The 22,719-nt window shown below is 36.7% G+C and overlaps 1 protein-coding gene across 2 annotated transcripts in view; it reads left to right on the forward strand.

Moving 5' to 3' along the window:
• EDIL3 (EGF like repeats and discoidin domains 3) overlaps positions 1-22,719 on the forward strand; it is a 459,624-nt gene that overhangs the window by 251,415 nt on the left and 185,490 nt on the right. For both annotated transcript variants that reach the window (XM_033179202.1, XM_033179204.1), the window contains one exon: positions 6,020-6,133. In XM_033179202.1, coding sequence (XP_033035093.1) covers positions 6,020-6,133 — 114 coding nt within the window. The remainder of the gene's footprint in view (positions 1-6,019; positions 6,134-22,719) is intronic.

Consider the following 22,719-nt stretch of genomic DNA (forward strand, 5'->3'; position numbering starts at 1 on the left):
AAAGAGGCAATGGATAAATATCTCTTGGATTTGGGGCTTTTGTTATACTACTGTTGTTGGTAAGTGAAGATTATCAATAAATTATTATAAAAGGTTTGTGTGTGATATGTTCTGACTGAATAATGCTGATTTTAATTAGCTACTTTAAAATGAATTACTAGTAATATAGCAGAAAGCCAGATCAAAAGGGGGTTCAAGAACAGAAGATTTAAATATATAGCAAACTGGTCACAGAAATGACTGAGAAATAAATTATCTAGATAATTCTGATTGTGACATAATTAAGTTCAGCATCAGAGTGGGAGAACCAAATTCTTAGAAATTCATCTTAAAGAGAAATTCAATCTTTAAAGAGAAATTGAAAGACCATAGGCTTTAAATAAGGAAAAATATAAAAGGTCGAACTTTAAAAGGCAATCACTCATGGGAGGTCTGTAGAATATTTAATAGCTAATGGGGAGCCCAGGGAAGATGTGTTGTTAAGGATCAAAAAATAGCAGGCTCTGGAAAATAAGGTCTTGCCGACTAATTAGCAGTCAATAGCAATATTGCTGGAGGAAAGATAGTGCAAGGGAAAGACGTAAAGAAGTTGAGAAGTTTTGTCTTCGCAAAGAAAAAAAGTTGGGGGGCGCTGTCTATCATTGTCTCCTTTTAATATATCCAAAAAGTATGTTCAGCCCAAGAACCATGTTCCTTCTTGATGTTTGTGGGGGCCTGAATGTACTTACTTATGAAGAGGAGAGAGATTTATAGTTGAAATAGATTGTCTTTGTCTTCACTAGGAGGAGGTTAGATAGATATCTATTCCCAGAAGGATTAGATGTCCTGGTCCAAATGGTGGTCAGTATTCAAAATATCTAAGCCATGTTGGCAAAATAAATGTGGTTAAACTACTGGGGACAAATGACATTTTCCTGAGGAGTTCTGAGAGAACTCAAGGATGAGCTACGATAATGATGTCCCAGAAGTGAAAACTGCTACCATTCCTACTCTGCAGATTGCAAAGGTGAGCCACTTGAAAACAAACTAATTAATTAGTTATTAATTAGTTTTAAAAGTCTCCAGAGGAGGTGGTTCCTGGGAATTAGACTCAAGAATTCTCTATCTCATCTCTGGCCAACTAGCAGAATCTATAAAGAACAATGAGATTACTGAATTTTTAAATATAATTCTCTGAGAAGAAGCCACACCATTTCTGTGACAAGAAATCATGCCCAGACAATGCTTTGTTTTGAAGGCACCAATAAGTAATTAACAATATAATTTCCATCTTAAAAACTCTTTGACAGCCTACCACTCCAAATTCAATTTCATGAGCTTTTGGCTATAATCTGTGCAAGAATGGTTCTGACAAAGATCCAGGACACAGAAGACCAGGTGTAACTGAACATTTCTCAGGATGTGGATGTGCATAAGGTGAATTGCCTAAGGGAGGAGTCCTCAACGTGATCTTAATATGTATATATATATATACGGGTAGTTTGTCAATTGCTCGAGAAGGCTTCCCACAGTGAAATCTCCAGAGTGTGCATTTCTGTTAGGAAAAACCCAAGCCAAAGCCGGTAGACGATCAAACACATTTACAAATCTGTAATGTGGGTTATGTGTGACACACCGATAAAGAGTCTGAGTTATATGTATAAAATCAATGAATCTGTGTAGTTATAAAAGAGGCAAGGAACTGGAAATACTTGTAAAGTACTTTTTTGGTTCAAAGTAATTTGTGTTTCCTTTCAGAGAAATTCAACTATTTATCTTTTATTATTTTCTGTCCTCCCTCTTCCTTCTTCTCCTTCTTTCTTCTACTTTCTTCTTCCACCAAAAAATCAAAACAAAATGTAATATATATATAACATATTTTATATATAATATATATTATAACGTTATATATATTTGTGTGTATATATATAACATTTCAGGAAATAAGGGTGAGTCATGAGTTTACATCTGGAAACTCATATGCAGCTCTCATCACTGTGCCTCGGTGACACAAGTTTGGCAGCAAAGTTTTATGTTTTCAGGACTCAGTTGACTGTCTTGATTATAAAGTCATATTTTGAAGTTGTTTTATGAAGCAAGGCCTTATAAATGATATTATAAGTAAAGTATAAATCTGACCAAATATGGAAATTTCTATTTCATATAGGGACTACTTTATCAGTTTTTTCTTCATTAATAAACTGGCATATCCCAGCAGTATATTTGGAATGGATGTGGACTTTTTCTGGGAATGATAGTGTCTTGATCTGTGACGAAGATAAATGTATGTAATTTATTGCAAATATATTTAAGTTTCATTTCATTGCATTATACTCTGTGAACATTTTTATCTAGTCTTTAATTAAACATGATTTATACAAATTGAGGTTGGTTTCCATCTACATTGTTTGCAATGTTAATGACAGTGCCAATAGCCTTCGCTGCTGAAAGAACTCCCGCATTATACAAATACGTAAATGCTTCTGCGTAATTTGCAACTGTTCTCTAAGCTTGTGTGTTACTGGGCATGTACATATGCGGAAATGTTTTACTAACTTAGCTACTATATCAAAAAATATGCATATCTCAAGATAATGTGTATATTTATGAATTTAGATTTAAGTAGATTTTGAGTTTTAAAAACATTGAAAAATGCACATTTAAACAATGAAAAGGTCATTCTATCACAAATTGAGTGTGTCTACAAAGCATTTCCACTTCAGCAAATGCCATTGCAATTCATTCCACTTCATGTTAACCTCTGGGTAAAGGTGTTAACTGTTGATTTTTCAGAATTGGATGTCCTTAATTATAACTTGCTTTGCTGACAATTTATAGATAGGGCCTGATGAGCCTACAAGTGGGAGGTTTAAAGGTTGATTTGTCTCAATAAGATTTACACTCACATATTTTAATTACTACTTATTGTGTAAAGACTTGGAAGATTTAAGGAGGCAAAAAACAGCAGGGTCTTTCTATCATTAATAGAATGTATAATAATTCTTGATTGTTCTCACATTGGCTATGAGAACTTCCTTCTACTAACATTACAAATCAGCAAGAGCTGGGTTTGATTTTACTCATGATATATTTCAATCTTAAAATGAGAAAATGCATAGAGCCTCTTACAGGAGACTTAAAATATATGTTGTACCTATTAATATCAAATCTTGTGTGGGTTTCTGTCCCATCTTCCTTTATTCGTTTCTCAAGTCCATCTCATATATGGCTTCACTAGGTTCTTCTAAAGTAGAAGGGTGAAGGAAATACCCTCTCATCCTTCTCATCCTGCTCCAAATGTTCATTGCCAAAAATTGAAACCCGGTTCCCTCAGCCTGTACTAAGGATGCATCATAATGTGGTCCCTATCTACATTCTCTGACATGGGATTCTAGCACTCTCCTTCATCTTCTCTGCTCCAAAATACTTTACTCCTATACCTAAACACACCATCATATCATTAACATTCTTCTTCAAAGATGTGATTCGTTCTGGCTCCCAGCTTGGAAACTGACCAACATCTATATCACATCCTTATTAATCTTAATGAAACTTTTTCTTCTTGTCTAAGATCAAATTACCTTTTGCTTACGTGGGTCCTTCGGACATGACCACTCAGTTTCCTCTCTCTAAGTATATATGAGAATAAATTTTCTCATCTAACTTTACAAATTATGGCAATGTTTCCTCTAAGATATGAAGACATTAGCCAGTGACATGTTCTCATCTAAAACAAATTGTAGTAGAGAAGATACAGATAAAGACATATTGGCATGTTCCAAGGTAGCCATACATTGTTATTGTCATACACTGAGTTGGCAGCAATAAGTAGCATGGAGATTTTCATGTGGCTTACAAAATTTAATATAGTTTAATATTAAGACTAAGTGAAATTTTGGTAGAGCAAATAGACCTGAGCATTTTATTATATTTTTAAAAAGGAAAGAAATGACTTATACTCACCTTCTTTTCTTTCCCCTCCCTCTCTCCTTCCCTCCCTCGCTGCCCCCCTCCCTCCCTCCCCCTCCGCCTCCCTCCCTCCCTCCCCCTCCGCCTCCCTCCCTCCCTCCCCCTCATCCATCCTTCATTTTTGTACAGTTTCAATATCAAATATTTAAGAGTCTGTCATACTTTTTTTCCCCCGAGACAGAGTCTAGCTCTGTCGCTCAGGCTGGAGTGCAGTGGCTCAGTCTCGGCTCACTGCAACCTCAGCCTCCTGGGTTCAGGCAATTATCTTGCCTCAGCCTCCTAAGTAGCTGGGATTACAGGCACACACCACCACACCCAGATAATTTTTGTATTTTTAGCAGAGACAGGGTTTCACCATGTTGGCCAGGCTGGTCTCGAATTACTGGCCTTGTGATCAGCCCGCCTTGGCCTTCCAAAGTGCTGGAATGACAGGTGTGAGCCACCGCTCCCGGCCGAGTCTCTCACACTTTACGGCATATAGATCCATCTCTTTAGAGATTAGCAGATTCTGATTTTATCCTATTATTTGAAGTTATGAGGTACTCAAATTATTTTTATTTTTTTCTGAACACAGTCATGAATTATCTCTATTCTTAAGCTGTGATTGTCAACCAGAAACCAAAAGGGCTACTTTTTGAGAGCAAGTTATCACCTAAGGAAATTTAGACCAGACCTTCTACAGTGAACTTAGAATGAGAGGGTGAACAACTCTGCTTTCTGGAGGGGATACTAATTAGAAGACAAAATGTCAAAAGAAAGGGCAAAATTGAGATTTTCAAATACTTTTTTCCTTGTTTCCTTTTAGAAGTAATTTAATGATCATCTTGCTTTAAGCAACTGTAATAACCCAAGATTTCAGAACTACCATTTGATACGTTATAGGGTATCAGAAGGCACATTACAAATCTGGAATAAAATTTTTTAAGGTTGTGCACAGGACTATTTCTATTGTTTTGGTAGAAAGTTTGTCAGTAAACATTTATTGGACCCCAGTAGTTGTCCAGATTGAGTGTGGTATTTTCAGGAATGCAAGGAACAGGGCAGGATAGGAACTTTGTTTGTGGAGCTCACTTTCTGACAAGGTGAAAGGGGCTAAAGGCACATAAACAGACAATTTCCAAGTCTGTAATACAGTTAAAAACAACAACAACAAACAGTTATGGAAATGAAAGCAGATAGGGAGCTCAACTGGAAAAGCTCATAGGATGAGGAAGAGATGGGGAGTGGTGTATGCTCTCCAGCTACTGTACTAGCTCCCACAGAATCCAGCATGGTTCTGTGCTAAAAGGGAATGATTTGTGATTATCTGTGATTGATATTTGATTGAATTAGTCGTTGTTTCTTTTGTGTTCAAAATCATGTTTATTTTCTCTGTTGTCCAAAATTAGCAAGGGAAGTAGTATAATTTGCTCAATGTTTTATGTTTCATGTGATTTTGCATCAGATATAATAGTAGCATATCAAAGGTAAGTCCCATTAGTCTTCCTAACTTTAGAAATCCTTGAATGAGATTAGGAAGTGATCACCATTTACATTTATTATACTTTGCATTTAATGAGCTTTAGCTATTAACTCTAATTTGCTTCTCATCGTATTCATCAAAGACAAACTATTTAGAAACTAAAACATCTCTGTCAGTTATAATTTTAATGAATTAAGATGAAATGAGACAGTGTTAATTGGCAGTTGTTGCTGCAGGGGAGGTTTCTCGATCTTGTAAGTGAAACCAATTCATCTTTCCATCAGGGTTAATTTGTTTGATTTAATTCTAAGGATACACTGAATAGTTCCCCAAACTACTCATATTTATTTTCAGAATGGGAGAGTGGTTTAGTTCTGTTGGCCTTTCATCTGGATTCTGAATTTTATTTGAAATTTATTAAATTTAATGGTTAATAAATTGTTGGTTTTAAGCAGCATTTGTGTTACTGACTAAACACACACACACATGCCTGCACACACACAAAGGAATAGCATTACTAAGATATTTGTATTTCAAATGTCTAAAACTTTCCAGTATCTAATCTTTTTTTTACCAATTCTCTTCCTCTGTCCTTTCTGTTTTCCTTAGACATAAATGAATGCGAAGTTGAGCCTTGCAAAAATGGCGGAATATGTACAGATCTTGTTGCCAACTATTCCTGCGAGTGCCCAGGCGAATTTATGGGAAGAAATTGTCAATACAGTAAGTATTCGCATGTGTGTGTATGTGTGTGTGTGTGTGTGTATACACACACATATATGTATGCATATACATTTTTATGTACATCATCTACATTTATTTTGAAATGTGGGCCAAAATCAATATTATTTGCTTTCAGAGTGCATAATCCATTGAAATGGTACTTTTCATATTTGTGGTATGTTATTAATGCATACATATTCTCTAGGATGTCTCACTTAGTGCAATATGCATAGAAGTGGTGTCTTGTGACCTGAAAAGAATGACAACATTGCCTCAGATACTCAAGTTCCATGGATCCCATTTTGGTTTATGATTATGTATACAACCGAAATTTCTACCCCCAGAGTGACACTTTGGTTCTGACAGTAAATTCAGGGTGTTGAAACCAGATATACAGGGCACGCTGGCTCATGCCTGTAATCCCAGCACTTTTAGAGGCCTCAGCGGTAGGAGCCCAGGAGCTCAAGACCATGCTGGGCAACACAGTGAGACCCCATCTCTAAAAAAACAAAATAAAAATAAAATAAGTCAGTTAGCCTCTATTATAAATAAAAGGTAAAAATAAAGGAGGATGCATTTGGGCTGTCCCACACACTAGCAAAAATGTTGCACACTATTTATTTGTCTTATTGGAAGCTGAAGAAAGTAGGGACTTGAAATGATGCATCAAATGACAGAGCGGTTATTTGCCTTAAGTGTTTACAAAGAGGCAGAAAGCACCACTCGCCTAAAAAAAAAAAAAGGCTGGGAAAAAGTAGTAACGGGACTAAAGTCAATTGGATAGGGCCTAAGTGGGCCCAAACACATGTTCATAAGAATACTAATGATATAGCCTTATAATTATTGGACAATTACAGGAAAGTTCATACTGCTACTGCTTTGGTGTATATTGTATGATCTGAGCACCACAACGTCATTACGCACATTCAGAATGTAGATGCAGATGAGACTTCAGATAAAGAAACTGAGACTCATGTGATGTTATTTGCCTAAGCTTTCACAGATATTTAGTGACAGAAGCAATGCTACAGATTTCTGATTCCCCATCCCCACTCAGTATATTTTCCTCAAGATTGAGATACCTCTTTAAATAGAGAGGTATAATGTAAACGTGAATACATGACACGTCCATTCTTTATCACAGACACACACACATACCACATAGTTCTTTCTCTTCAGCCATAGTAAGAAATTTATTTCCCATTTTCTTTTTCTTTCTTTCTCTTCAGCCATGGTCTTTATAAAATAAAATAGGAAATACTGTTGAATAATTTGATATATAAATAAAATAATGATATAAAATGGGATGCTCATTACTGTAGTCCTGACAAACTGCACAAAAATAATTAAACTCTGACTATCATAGAGAAATCTTGAATTGGAAAAAAAAAAAAAAAAACTTGCTAAACTTAAAGTAATTGAGGAAGGACATTGAGCCTGAGTTGATGAAGAAAGGTACAGGGCACAGAAGGATGGAAAGGAAAGGCTGAGTAAGTAGGTTGACCATGCAACCAAATAGACCAATAGTCATCCAACCAACTAACCTAGAAACCTTATAAAGCATTTAACTAACCACCCACTAAGTTAACTCAAGCTCAGGTTCAGCTTCTCTTTGGCCTGTCCCAGGCACAGCACTTGCATCCATTTTTGTTTCATGGAACTTGAAGATGATTGCTCAGCCATCACTAGAAGTTGTGCTAAAGAGCACCTCCAAGATGTCTGTCAGTGAACATCTTATTAATATCATGATGAACAAAAAAAACTGATGTCACTGACTATTTCACCTTCATTCAGTGAAAATAGAGAATTGGTACCTGAATAGAGAGCCTTCCAGGAAGGAACTTTGGCATAGTTTAAAACAATACCTGGATTAGAGCATTTCTAGGAAGGGTAAGGCCACCTCTGACCCATAGGAGGCCTGATTAGGGGAACAATTGTGGGGGAGAAACCTTCCCATTTTCCTAAAGGAGAATTGAATGGGAGACATATCATAAGAACCTTGCCTAGAGATGAGTTTCACTCTGCAGTGAGGAACAAGCCTAAGAAGTGACACCTGAGGGTGTAGATATCCTAGAAGAGGAGACCTAGAATGTGGAACTCTAGGGCATGGAGGAATTGGGAAACAGGTCTAGTGGATAGGCTGGGGATGAGGGGTTTGTGAGACAGACAGTAAGGCTATGAAAGAGGGAGAAATGCCCCTGCCCTATCATTAGTTTGTGCCTCGTGTCTTCCAACCAGTTTTTCATGTTGTGTTTAATGAAAACCTTTGCTTTTCTGTGAATTAGCTTTATATCTATATAATATTTATATTTAAATTCAGGCATCTCTTTGAAGATGCGTGTGATAGTGCAATGCCTCCCTTCAACTGTCATATGATCTGGCATTCTAGCATTTCCTCTATTCTCTGTGCCCTGACAAGGAGATCAGAAAGAGTCACTTAGGGAGTTCCCTAAAATATTTTCCTATTGAGGTGTTTGCTTTTATTTTATTAAATTTTAAAGACATATACCAAATTAAGGTTCTCTATTCTGCCTATTGTCTAGGTTTCTTAGGATATGGCTCTACTTTTTTCTGTAGTCTCTTAGATTTTTAGAAAATTTAGAGTAAGAAAGGACATTCTGACACACTGATGATTTATGCACATTGAGAACTTAGAGAATTCACTTACTATGGGGTATATAGAATCACATACAGGTTACAGGTGGTACCAGCTCTAAGCTGCTTGAAGGTAAGATCTTGGAAGTTGTTGACAATACATAGACGATAACTCCTGTGCTGGCGTCTACCCTGGAATATGATTGATAACTTTCTTCTGGACTTTGTATCTTACATGTCCCAGAGGGTGGCCTTTCCCTCATTTTTTACCAGACCTTCAATTTTAAACTGTATATTAAGGCTGCCTTTGGCAATACAATTAAATGAAATATTTTCAAAACTAGTGTTATACCACATTTTGAAAACTCAAATATATTTATTTTAAGTTAAGCAATTAAAAGCAAGATGTTTTTGTTGAGATATTACCTTAATAAATATTACAAAAATAACTGTGAATTATTTACTATAATGTATGTCTTTAATTAATTTAGCTATTAAGCACTTTTACTTTGTAAGGAACAAATTTATATCTAACTCCATTATGACCTGTTGCAAAATTATGTGGTAAAATTATTATGCAAATTAAATACCTATTGAACATTTTCAGTAACAATGAAATTATTTCACGTTAATAATGAACCTTTTGGGGGGGCGGAGCAAGATGGCCGAATAGGAACAACTCCAGTCTCCAACTCCCAGCGCGAGCGACACAGAAGACCGGTGATTTCTGCATTTTCAACTGAGGTACTGGGGTCATCTCTCTAGGGAGTGCCGGACAATCGGTGCGGGTCAGCTGCTGCAGCCTGACCAGCGTGAGCTGAAGCAGGGCGAGGCATCGCCTCACCTGGAAGCGCAAGGGGGAAGGAAATCCCTTTTCCTAGCCAGGGGAACTGAGACACACAACACCTGGAAAATCGGGTAACTCCCACCCCAATACTGCGCTTTAAGGAAACAGGCACACCAGGAGAATATATCCCACACCTGGCCGGGAGGGTCCCACGCCCACGGAGCCTCCCTCACTGCTAACACAGCCCTCTGCGGCGATCTATCCGCAAGGCAGCAGCGAGGCTGGGGGAGGGGCGCCCGCCATTGCTGAGGCTTAAGTAGGTAAACAAAGCCGCTGGGAAGCTCGAACTGGGTGGAGCTCACAGCAGCTCAAGGAAGCCTGCCTGTCTCTGTAGACTCTACCTCTGCGGACAGCGCACAGCTGCAGTCCATTAGGGGAAAGAGCGGGGCCGCTGCAGACCCGAACGACTCTGTCTGACAGCTTTGGGGAGAGCCGTGGATCTCCTAACGCGGAGGTTGAGATCTGAGAACGGACAGACTGCCTGCTCAGGTGGGTCCCTGACCCCTGAGTAGCCTAGCTGGGAGACATCCCCCACTAGGGGCAGTCTGATACCCCACACCTCACAGGGTGGCATCACCCCTGAGAGGAAACTTCCAAAGAAAGAATCAGACAGGTACACTCGCTGTTCAGCAATATTCTATCTTCGGCAACCTCTGCTGCTGATACCCAGGCAAACAGGGTCTGGAGTGGACCTCAAGCAATCTCTAACAGACCAACAGACACTCCTTCTGACTGTCAGACGGAAAACTATCAAACAGGAAGGACACCTATACCAAAACCCCATCAGTACGTCACCATCATCAAAGTCCAGAGACAGATAAAACCACAAAGATGGGGAAGAAGCAGGGCAGAAAAGCTGGAAATTCAAAAAATAAGAGCGCATCTCCCCCTGCAAAGGAGCGCAGCCCATCGCCAGCAACGGATCAAAGCTGGTCAGAGAATGACTTTGACGAGATGAGAGAAGAAGGCTTCAGTCCATCAAACCTCTCAGAGCTAAAGGAGGAATTACGTACCCAGCGCAAAGAAACTAAAAATCTTGAAAAAAAGTGGAAGAATTGACAGCTAGACTAATTAATGCAGAGAAGATCATAAACGAAATGACAGAGATGAAAACCATGACACGAGAAATACGTGACAAATGCACAAGCTTCGTAACCGACTCGATCAACTGGAAGAAAGAGTATCAGCGATTGAGGATCAAATGAATGAAATGAAGCGAGAAGAGAAACCAAAAGAAAAAAGAAGAAAAAGAAATGAACAAAGCCTGCAAGAAGTATGGGATTATGTAAAAAGACCAAATCTACGTCTGATTGGGGTGCCTGAAAGTGAGGGGGAAAATGGAACCAAGTTGGAAAACACTCTTCAGGATATCATCCAGGAGAACTTCCCCAACCTAGTAGGGCAGGCCAACATTCAAATTCAGGAAATACAGAGAACGCCACGAAGATACTCCTCCAGAAGAGCAACTCCAAGACACATAATTGCCAGATTCACCAAAGTTGAAATGAAAGAAAAAATCTTAAGGGCAGCCAGAGAGAAAGGTCGGGTTACCCACAAAGGGAAGCCCATCAGAATAACAGCAGACCTCTCGGCAGAAACTCTACAAGCCAGAAGAGAGTGGGGGCCAATATTCAACGTTCTTAAAGAAATAATTTTCAACCCAGAATTTCATATCCAGCCAAACTAAGCTTCATCAGTGAAGGAGAAATAAAATCCTTTACAGATAAGCAAATGCTTAGAGATTTTGTCACCACCAGGCCTGCCTTACAAGAGACCCTGAAGGAAGCCCTAAACATGGAAAGGAACAACCGGTACCAGCCATTGCAAAAACATGCCAAAATGTAAAGACCATCGAGGCTAGGAAGAAACTGCATCAACTAACGAGCAAAATAACCAGTTAATATCATAATGACAGGATCAAGTTCACACATAACAATATTAACCTTAAATGTCAATGGACTAAATGCTCCAATTAAAAGACACAGACTGGCAAACTGGATCAAGAGTCAAGACCCATCAGTCTGCTGTATTCAGGAGACCCATCTCACATGCAGAGACATACATAGGCTCAAAATAAAGGGATGGAGGAAGATCTACCAAGCAAATGGAGAACAAAAAAAAGCAGGGGTTGCAATCCTAGTCTCTGATAAAACAGACTTTAAACCATCAAAGATCAAAAGAGACAAAGAAGGCCATTACATAATGGTAAGGGATCAATTCAACAGGAAGAGCTAACTCTCCTAAATATCTATGCACCCAATACAGGAGCACCCAGATTCATAAAGCAAGTCCTTAGAGACCTACAAAGAGACTTAGACTCCCATACAATAATAATGGGAGACTTCAACACTCCACTGTCAACATTAGACAGATCAACGAGACAGAAAGTTAACAAGGATATCCAGGAATTGAACTCATCTCTGCACCAAGCGGACCTAATAGACATCTATAGAACTCTCCACCCCAAATCAACAGAATATACATTCTTCTCAGCACCACATCGCACTTATTCCAAAATTGACCACATAATTGGAAGTAAAGCACTCCTCAGCAAATGTACAAGAACTGAAATTATAACAAACTGTCTCTCAGACCACAGTGCAATCAAACTAGAACTCAGGACTAAGAAACTCAATCAAAACCGCTCAACTACATGGAAACTGAACAACCTGCTCCTGAATGACTACTGGGTACATAACGAAATGAAAGCAGAAATAAAGATGTTCTTTGAAACCAATGAGAACAAAGATACACATACCAGAATCTCTGGGACACATTTAAAGCAGTGTGTAGAGGGAAATTTATAGCACTAAATGCCCACAAGAGAAGCAGGAGAGATCTAAAATGACACTCTAACATCACAATTAAAAGAACTAGAGAGGCAAGAGCAAACACATTCAAAAGCTAGCAGAAGGCAAGAAATAACTAAGATCAGAGCAGAACTGAAGGAGATAGAGACACAAAAAACCCTCCAAAAAATCAATGAATCCAGGAGTTGGTTTTTTGAAAAGATAACAAAATTGACAGACCGCTAGCTAGACTAATAAAGAAGAAAAGAGAGAAGAATCAAATAGACGCAATAAAAAATGATAAGGGGATATCACCACCGACCCCACAGAAATACAAACAACCATCAGAGAATACTATAAATGCCTCTATGCAAATCAACTAGAAAATCTAGAAGAAATGGATAATTTCCTGGACACTTACACTCTCCCAAGACTAAACCAGGAAGAAGTTGAATCCCTGAATAGACCAATAGCGGCTCTGAAATTGAGGCAACAATTAATAGCCTACCCACCAAAAAAAGTCCAGGACCAGATGGATTCACAGCTGAATTCTACCAGAGGTACAAGGAGGAGCTGGTACCATTCCTTCTGAAACTATTTCAATCAATAGAAAAAGAGGGAATCCTCCCTAACTCTTTTTATGAGGCCAACATCATCCTGATACCAAAGCCTGGCAGAGACACAACAAAAAAAGAGAATTTTAGACCAATATCCCTGATGAACATCGATGCAAAAATCCTCAATAAAATACTGGCAAACCGGATTCAGCAGCACATCAAAAAGCTTATCCACCATGATCAAGTGGGCTTCATCCCTGGGATGCAAGGCTGGTTCAACATTCGCAAATCAATAAACGTAATCCAGCATATAAACAGAACCAAAGACAAGAACCACATAATTATCTCAATAGATGCAGAAAAGGCTTTTGACAAAATTCAACAGCCCTTTATGCTAAAAACGCTCAATAAATTTGGTATTGATGGAACGTACCTCAAAATAATAAGAGCTATTTATGACAAACCCACAGCTAATATCATACTGAATGGGCAAAAACTGGAAAAATTCCCTTTGAAAACTGGCACAAGACAGGGATGCCCTCTCTCACCACTCCTATTCAACATAGTGTTGGAAGTTCTGGCTAGGGCAATCAGGCAAGAGAAAGAAATCAAGGGTATCCAGTTAGGAAAAGAAGAGGTCAAATTGTCCCTGTTTGCAGATGACATGATTGTATATTTAGAAAACCCCATCATCTCAGCCCAAAATCTCCTTAAGCTGATAAGCAACTTCAGCAAAGTCTCAGGATACAAAATTAATGTGCAAAAATCACAAGCATTCTTATACACCAGTAACAGAGAAGCAGAGAGCCAAATCAGAATGAACTTCCATTCACAATTGCTTCAAAGAGATAAAATATCTAGGAATCCAGCTTACAAGGGATGTAAAGGACCTCTTCAAGGAGAACTACAAACCACTGCTCAGTGAAATCAAAGAGGACACAAACAAATGGAAGAACATACCATGCTCATGGATAGGAAGAATCAATATCGTGAAAATGGCCATACTGCCCAAGGTGATTTATAGATTCAATGCCATCCCCATCAAGCTACCAATGACTTTCTTCACAGAATTGGAAAAAACTGCTTTAAAGTTCATATGGAACCAAAAAAGAGCCCGCATTGCCAAGACAATCCTAAGTCAAAAGGACAAAGCTGGAGGCGTCACGCTACCTGACTTCAAACTATACTACAAGGCTACAGTAACCAAAACAGCATGGTACTGGTACCACAACAGAGATATAGACCAATGGAACAGAACAGAGTCCTCAGAAATAATACCACACATCTACAGCCATCTGATCTTTGACAAACCTGAGAGAAACAAGAAATGGGGAAAGGATTCCCTATTTAATAAATGGTGCTGGGAAAATTGGCTAGCCATAAGTAGAAAGCTGAAACTGGATCCTTTCCTTACCCCTTATACGAAAATTAATTCAAGATGGATTAGAGACTTAAATGTTAGACCTAATACCATAAAAACCCTAGAAGAAAATCTAGGTAGTACCATTCAGGACATAGGCATGGGCAAGGACTTCATGTCTAAAACACCAAAAGCAACAGCAGCAAAAGCAAAAATTGACACATGGGATCTAATTAAACTAAAGAGCTTTTGCACAGCTAAAGAAACTACCATCAGAGTGAACAGGCAACCTACAGAATGGGAAAAAATTTTTGCAACCTACTCATCTGACAAAGGGCTAATATCCAGAATCTACAAAGAACTCAAACAAATATACAAGAAAAAACAAACAACCCCATCAAAAAGTGGGCAAAGGATATGAACAGACATTTCTCAAAAGAAGACATCCATACAGCCAACAGACACATGAAAAAATGCTCATCATCACTCGCCATCAGAGAAATGCAAATCAAAACCACAATGAGATACCATCTCACACCAGTTAGAATGGCAATCATTAAGAAGTCAGGAAACAACAGGTGTTGGAGAGGATGTGGAGAAATAGGAACACTTTTACACTGTTGGTGGGATTGTAAACTAGTTCAACCATTATGGAAAACAGTATGGCGATTCCTCAAGGATCTAGAACTAGATGTACCATATGACCCAGCCATCCCACTACTGGGTATATACCCAAAGGATTATAAATTACTCTACTACAAAGACACATGCACACGTATGTTATTGCGGCACTATTCACAATAGCAAAGACTTGGAATCAACCCAAATGTCCATCTGTGACAGACTGGATTAAGAAAATGTGGCACATATACACCATGGAATACTATGCAGCCATCAAAAAGGATGAGTTTGCATCCTTTGTAGGGACATGGATGCAGCTGGAAACCATCATTCTTAGCAAACTATCACAAGAAGAGAAACCAAACACCGCATGTTCTCACTCATAGGTGGGAACTGAACAATGAGATCACTTGGACTCGGGAAGGGGAACATCACACACTGGGGCCTATCATGGGGAGGGGGGAGGAGGGAGGGATTGCATTGGGGAGTTATACATGATATAAACGTCATGCACATGTACCCTAGAACTTAAAGTATAATAAAAAAAAAATTAAAAAAAAAAAATAATGAACCTTTTAATACTAGGCAAAAAAAGTTTCCTGTACTTTTCAAGTGATTATAGTGGAGTTAAGGCAATAATACATATTTCTGATTTAAGTAATTTCAGTTTAGACTTCTAGTGTGATTCATACAACTTATTTACTTTGGAAGATCTCACTTCTTTTTTAGTTTTATTATTTATTTATTACCAGGTTTGGTTAAGTTTTATTATTTTTATATTTTACATGAAATTATGTTTGATATGTGAAAATCATTTAGATGCTCTGTAGTATCTATCACAGCATTACAGCAATTCTAATTAAAGTCTTAATTTAATTCCCTTGTTCATTTTATTTATTTATTTATTTATTATTTATTTATTTATTTATTTATTTTGAGATGGAGTGTCTCTCTGTTGCCTAGGCTGGAGTGTAGTGGCACGATCTCAGTTCACTGACTCCCGAGTTCAAGCGATTCTCCTGCCTCAGCCTCCCGAGTAGCTGGCACTATAGGCACGCGCTGCCACGCCTGACTATTTTTTTTGTATTTTTAATAGAGATAGGGTTTCACCACTTTGGTCTGGTCTCAAACTCCTGACCTCAAATGATTCACTCACCTCGGCCTCCCAAATTACTGGAATTATAGACATGAGCCACCGTGCGCGGCCCCTCGTTCCCTTTAAATGTTATAAGCTCAAGTGTTCTGACAGTTACTTCCATAAACAACTTGAAAAGAAAATGATGATGAATTGGAATGAGAAAACTATTCTCATAAGAACAGATAAATTTTGTCATATAAGTTTAACTGAACATGATGTTTAAACTAGATTAAGTGAAATGAAAATTAGTAACACTTTAGTTACTAATCTAAAAATAGCTAGGATTGTTCTCATTTATTAGACTATGTGGCCCACAATACCTGTATACATTTCCCTCCTGGGTGTTTAAATATGACATTATTAAATTTCAGGAATGGCACTCAAATTCATTTTTGTCACTGGCACTACTTTGGGAAAGTAAGATAGTTTTCAACGGAGCTCTTATAATGCAACATCCGCAAACAATTATGACAAAGAAACAAACAAACAAAGACTTGGGTGATCTCAGAGGTTTTTACTAAAAATTAAAACTAAAATCTTCTAGTAAGGACTAAGTGATGTTTCCAAATATCATAATTACCCAGTTTTTGCAAATTTAATAAAATAATCTAGATAATTATATAGTCATTGGATAATTCTGTGATATTATAAGGATATTAAAATAATACCTATGAATATATTTTGAAAGTGGTAAATTAATATTTTCTTAGCTTCATTATTTGAGCAGCTTTAACTCTTTTAGCCATCATTATTAATTAACTAGTGTTTCCAAGCACATAAACATAGACAATATATACTGTGTGTGTATATATATATAATATATATAAATAAAAATATAGTTTATATATATATATATAAAATTATATGTATTGTTTTTTCTTTTTGTTTTAAGACAGAGTCTCGCTCTGTCTCCCAGGTGGCTAGAGTGCAGTGGCGCAATCTCAGCTCTCTGCAACCTCCACCTCCCAGGTTCAAGCAATTCTCCTGCCTCAGCCTCCCAAGTAGCTGGGATTACAGGTGCCTGCCACCATGCCCGGCTAACTTTTTTTGTATTTTTGGTAGAGATAGGGTTCTACCACATTGGCCAGGTTGGTCTCAAACTCCTGACCTCAGGAGATCTGCCCTCCTTAACTTCCCAAAGTGCTGGGATTACAGGTGTGAGCCACGGTGCCCGGCCCCTATATTCTTTATTTTGATATCAATATGTACCACCAAGTATATTTGTTTAAGTACAGACTTATTCACTGAAAATTTCTAACACATTGTATAGATAAATACATGATGACATTTGTATTTTTAAGCTCAGTATTTAATTATTGCTTTTTAAAAGACAAATTTTTAAATAATAACAGGCAAATCTTTTTTGTTTACTAAACTGTATCTTTTCACCAATTCATATATGTTGATTCATATATGTTGACTTTACTATGTGTCAATCACCTTCCTAAGTATTTTAAATATTGATTTTTTAATCCTCTCAGCACTTTTTGTAGTAGGTACTCTTTATTACTGATTCCATTTTACAGAGCAGACTGAGCTATTTAGTAAGTAAATAATTTCCATAAGTTGACCTGGCTAGTAAACTTCAGAACCTGGCCTTAATCCCAGGCATTGCAGTTGCAGAGCCTGCAGCCCTAAGCATGATATGATCCTGTCTCTTGTAGGGTAAAGGGATGCTGTTATTAAACGCTATACATTAAAAACACTTACACTTGATGAGTGGCCTTGGCAAGTAACAACAGGGTAAGAGGAAAGAGTGCAGGCTTTGCATTCAAATAGAACTGGAAGTTTAAACATTTTCGATTTGTAACTATATGTCCTGACAAGTACATTGCCCCTTCTGAACCTCAGATTTTTTATCTGCAAATGGAATTGATACTATCTTTTGATGTGTATATATTGATGGGCAGATTAAAATTCATAGCATATGTAAAATACCTAATAAAACACCTAGGTCAATAAATGTTATAAATAAGGAAATAATTGCATAAATGTATACACATAGGATTTTTGTAGTTATTTGAAAAAAAAATACCTGTGTATCTCACCTTTTCTTTTGTCATAATGTTGTGTGATTTTAAGTTTTATTATCTATGCAAACAACTTGTCCTTCTTTAGTAAATTAGTGTATGTCCTTGAGAACAAGCAGTGTAGATGTTAGGTATACTGCCTGCATACCATGTTTTACAGATACATAAATTTAAGAATTCCTGTGGCATTAATATAAGTTCAAATACATGTTCTTTACCCAAAATCATTAGAGGAGATAGTTGCTGTGTTTTTTTATAAAAGGTCATCATAACATATGAACCACAAACACCCAATTTGATTTATCTCTTTGTATGTTTGCAATTGTTGTAAGGTGTCACTGTTATTTGATCAGGTATCTTAGTGAATGACAAGCAAATGAATGTTTGTGGTGATTTTAGTAAATGACAAGAGGAGAAGGAATAATTCCAGTATTTTCTAAAAAAGTGGTCAGAGATTATAGTTTTATATTATATAACACTAAAATCCTACTCTTTTCTATCCAGCTGTGACAAGACAAAAGGAAAACATAGAGAAATTCTGAAGTAAATTATTTTTTTAAAAGGGTCTATAAGGAAGTGAAAATTAGAATGAAAGCACACATAAGTTTTATGAGAAAACTGCCTAAGTCTGATGTTACAATATAGTGAATGTATTCAATTATATGATCAAATAAACTAGCCACAAATATTTACTGAGCTTTTCTTAGCATAACTGTGTATAAGGTTACAAGAACATACATGAATAAACTCATTCATTCAACAAATTGTATCACCCTCTAAAGCCAGGATAACAATGGTAATTGAAATGAATTTGTTTTCTACTCTCACAGAATGTACAGAATAATGACAGAGGAAAAAAGAATTATGTATTATTTAATGATAAGACATGGTAAGTGCCATGAGGACAAAAAAGAGGGAGCCTATGACAGGAAAGCCTTTTCTGTTTGGGGGATTTAGGAAAGTGATATTTAAGCTAAGACCTTAAGAATGTATAGTATGTACTCAAACAGAAAGAGGAGGGGGTGGTGGAGATGAGAATTTTATAAAGAGAATGATGAATAAACAGATCCTTTGAGAATCCTCAGGAATAAACAGATCCTTTGTTTATCCTCAAGAATAAACAGATCCTTTGTCTTTAAGAATCTTAATATTTAGTGGATGAGTTAAGAGTGTTATTTTACCAACATGTGATAGCACCTTTAGTATATCTTACCTTTTAGGCCTTAACAATAGAGTCATGAAATTTCATTTGGGGTTGTGATCTATCCATACCAAACCATGTTTATATACTGAAAATTCATCTTATAAATATGTTTTTCTGCAACCATGAGGGATTTTTGAAACATCAGAATATATTTTAAATTGTAAATGTAACAAGAAATCAAAGAGAAACTAAGAAAAATAAATATTTAATTTTAATCTTATAGTATTTCATATAACAAATATCTGCTCTGTTTTAGAAATTTGAACAGGGTACTTTGGTAATGATTTTTGTCTTTGAAAGCATTGGCTAATTTAACTTAAGATTGTTCTACTTTGCTTGAAATACATAAAATAAAAATTAATCCAAAACTCCAGTGAGACAGGAGAAGGACATTTGCCTCAGGCTGGTACCTTTTGTGAACATTAAAAATAAATAAATAAAGGAGTTGACTGTGGGTAAATCTGAAGGGCATAACATTTAAAATCTACCTATAAACATATGCGATACATTTACAAATAACTGTAACCATATATACTTGAATACATATAATTATTTTAACTTAATTTCTCACTTCTTTTAAAACATGTTTTTGTGGGTTAAAAAGAAAATCCAGAACACTGCAAGTATATCAGTAAAGAAAGAAATGATTTCAATGTTATTGCAGGATGAAGTTTTTGAAACAATAAACACAAAAAAATTGACTCAATAACGAAAGCAAATTGGATTTTTTGTGTCTGACATGGAAGTTCTATCTTCAATCAGATGCCTCTGGGTATATTTTCCGAATGTTACACAACAGTTTTGTACAGAATTATCACACTTTGAAGGTTCACCTACTGTACCTTAAAGCGATAATGTAGTAAAGAAAACACAAACAAGTATCTGCAAAATCCTCAAATAGACCGTGTAGGACTTGTTAAATACTTCCAACAAATTGAATCATATTCTCATTACCTGGCAGTTTTGTATTTAATTGCAAATAATTACTGACACATTCAGTAAGACCTTTTTGTTTTCAGATTATTTCAACCTTCCCCTTATGTACTAAACTGTATATGTCCAGGGATTATAATTTAGTTTTGTATTTATTCTCCAGGCTAAAACTTGCTCTTATATTTTCCAGTTCAAAGACAAAGAAAGATGAAGTACTCAGACATCAAGAGAGTTCAAGAACAGCATAACTTGATTTAGTTCTCATAAAATTTAGAACTGTAGTGGATGATTGAAACATATTGCATTTTTCTCAAACTGAAACTATCACTCTTTTCAGCTATCACTCCAACCCTCACCCTTACAAAAAGAGCAGAGGGAGAACCCAAATAAAATATATACAAAACAAAAAACCTCTCTGTTAGGAAACTACCAGGAAAGAAGTCATCCTGGGACTAGAAAGTTGGAACATTGCTAAAATGTAATTTGTGGGCCAGACAATATCTTCTACATGTTAATGTGGCATTCTTGGGTACTTAGGTGAAATTTGGAGCCTGACTGTCAGAGTGAGGCTCAATTGGTTATTTCACAATGGGGAAATTATAGCACAAACCACCAGGATTTCTACTTTTATCACACTGCTAAACAGCAGAGATAAACTTTCTCAGAAGAGAAGAAAGAATAAAGATAGTTCCTGATCTTTCACCAAATGTGCACAATTTTTCAAATGATGGCGTGATTTCCTGAGCTCTCAAGGGTTTCAAATGGTTGCAATAAAACTTGACTGGCAACTATGGAGTGAGTTTGGCAGTGACAGCAACAGCTAGTGTGGTCCTAGCCGCAGTTTTCAACTGAATCAGCACACTTGGAAGTGATGGTTTCCAGCAGCATGTAAGACATAAAGCCAAATACATGTTTTGAGTTCCCATCTTCAAAGCAATATTCTTCAACTGAAGAATGAGGGCACAGCAACCTTTTGCACTGCTTAGGCATAGGGAATTTTAGGTGCAATCAGGACATCCTGGTAAGATAGTACAGCTAGTTATTAAAAATGCAGATCATAGTTAAGGGAAGCATTGGTAACAAAGATTCAGATTTATGGGTCGGATGAGAATGATGAAGTGATAAGATTAGATAGCATTGCAAAGAGAGAAAGTAAGAGAGTAAAAAGTGTAAATGGCTAAGGATAAAATTTAAATCAGGTAAAAGAAGTTCTATTTGCAAAGGTACAAAAAATAAATAAATAAATAAAAAGATAATCCAAGAAACAGAAGAGGAATACAGACTTAAAGAAAGGAAAAGAGTGTTTCCAGAATAGGAACTGGTCAAGAAAATACAAGCGTAAGAAAAGATACTTTTAATGTGGAGGCTAAAACCATTAATGGCCCTTACATAATTGTGTGGGTGTACAGAAGAATGCCAGATTGCAAGTGTTCCAGAATGAGCAGGTGCTGAGTAGAAAATAATAGCCACAGGCTGCTCCTCCCAGGTTATGGTGCACTCTACTTTGAGCATATCTTAAACCCCAAAGAACCATTAAGGTGACTAAAGACCTAAAAATAAATTTCATAATAGTTACCTTAAGAGCTTTATCTGGTCAATAACACACATTCTTTTTAGAGCTCCAAAGGGAATGGAAACATAAAGTATCCAACTTAAAAATAAATTGAACTTGAGGAAAATGGTTCTATAAAAAGAAGGAGAGCCAGAGCAAAGTCAGTAAATCCAATACTAAAATTCAAGGAAAACAGGAGCAGGGACAGAAAATAAACTATTCTGACAAGAAAAATGGATAGAACTATAGTTATATAAGGAAGCCTATAAATACTCAGCACTATTATCTAACTACGAAACACTGAAAATTGAAACCACAGCTCTTAGCTCTGAAAAATCCAGAGATATTTGTGGTGATTTGGTGAAAAGAAAATCCGCTTTATATTTTCTCTGGTACACTTCGGCAGACACAAAAGTTTGTAAACATCCCTGAAATGACAATTTGGTATATAAATGTCGCCTCATACTCATTTAGCAGTAACTTAATAATGCTATTTCCTTTTCCAATAGAATTATTTCTGGATTCTACCACTGTTAATAGTTTTCAGAACATTAGCACTTTCCTACAAGGATTAATATAAGGGCATTCTCAGTCCCACTCGGTAAGTGCTTACAAGGTTTTTAACCCTAGGTAAGGACCACAAAGGATAGGTAGACAGAAGTGTCCTTTGATGAGAAAACAAAAATCATCTGTTTATTTGTATAAATGGATGACTGAAATTTAAAATTTTCGTCAATTACAAATATAAGCAACAACCAATCATAGTGTTAGCAGTACCTATGATTTTGTCACTAATAGAAATCACAGATATTTTCATTTCACATAATACATGTCACAAATGTAAAATATCACTGACCTTTTTCACTAATATGGAACTATAGATCTGCTACTACTTATTTAATGTATTAATAGATCAGCATATATACTGATAAGCCACATATTTTTAAATATTTTGATGAT

This window comes from Trachypithecus francoisi, unplaced genomic scaffold (genome assembly GCF_009764315.1).
Source record: "Trachypithecus francoisi isolate TF-2019V2 unplaced genomic scaffold, Tfra_2.0 Lachesis_group2, whole genome shotgun sequence".
NCBI classification, from domain to species: domain Eukaryota; kingdom Metazoa; phylum Chordata; class Mammalia; order Primates; family Cercopithecidae; genus Trachypithecus; species Trachypithecus francoisi.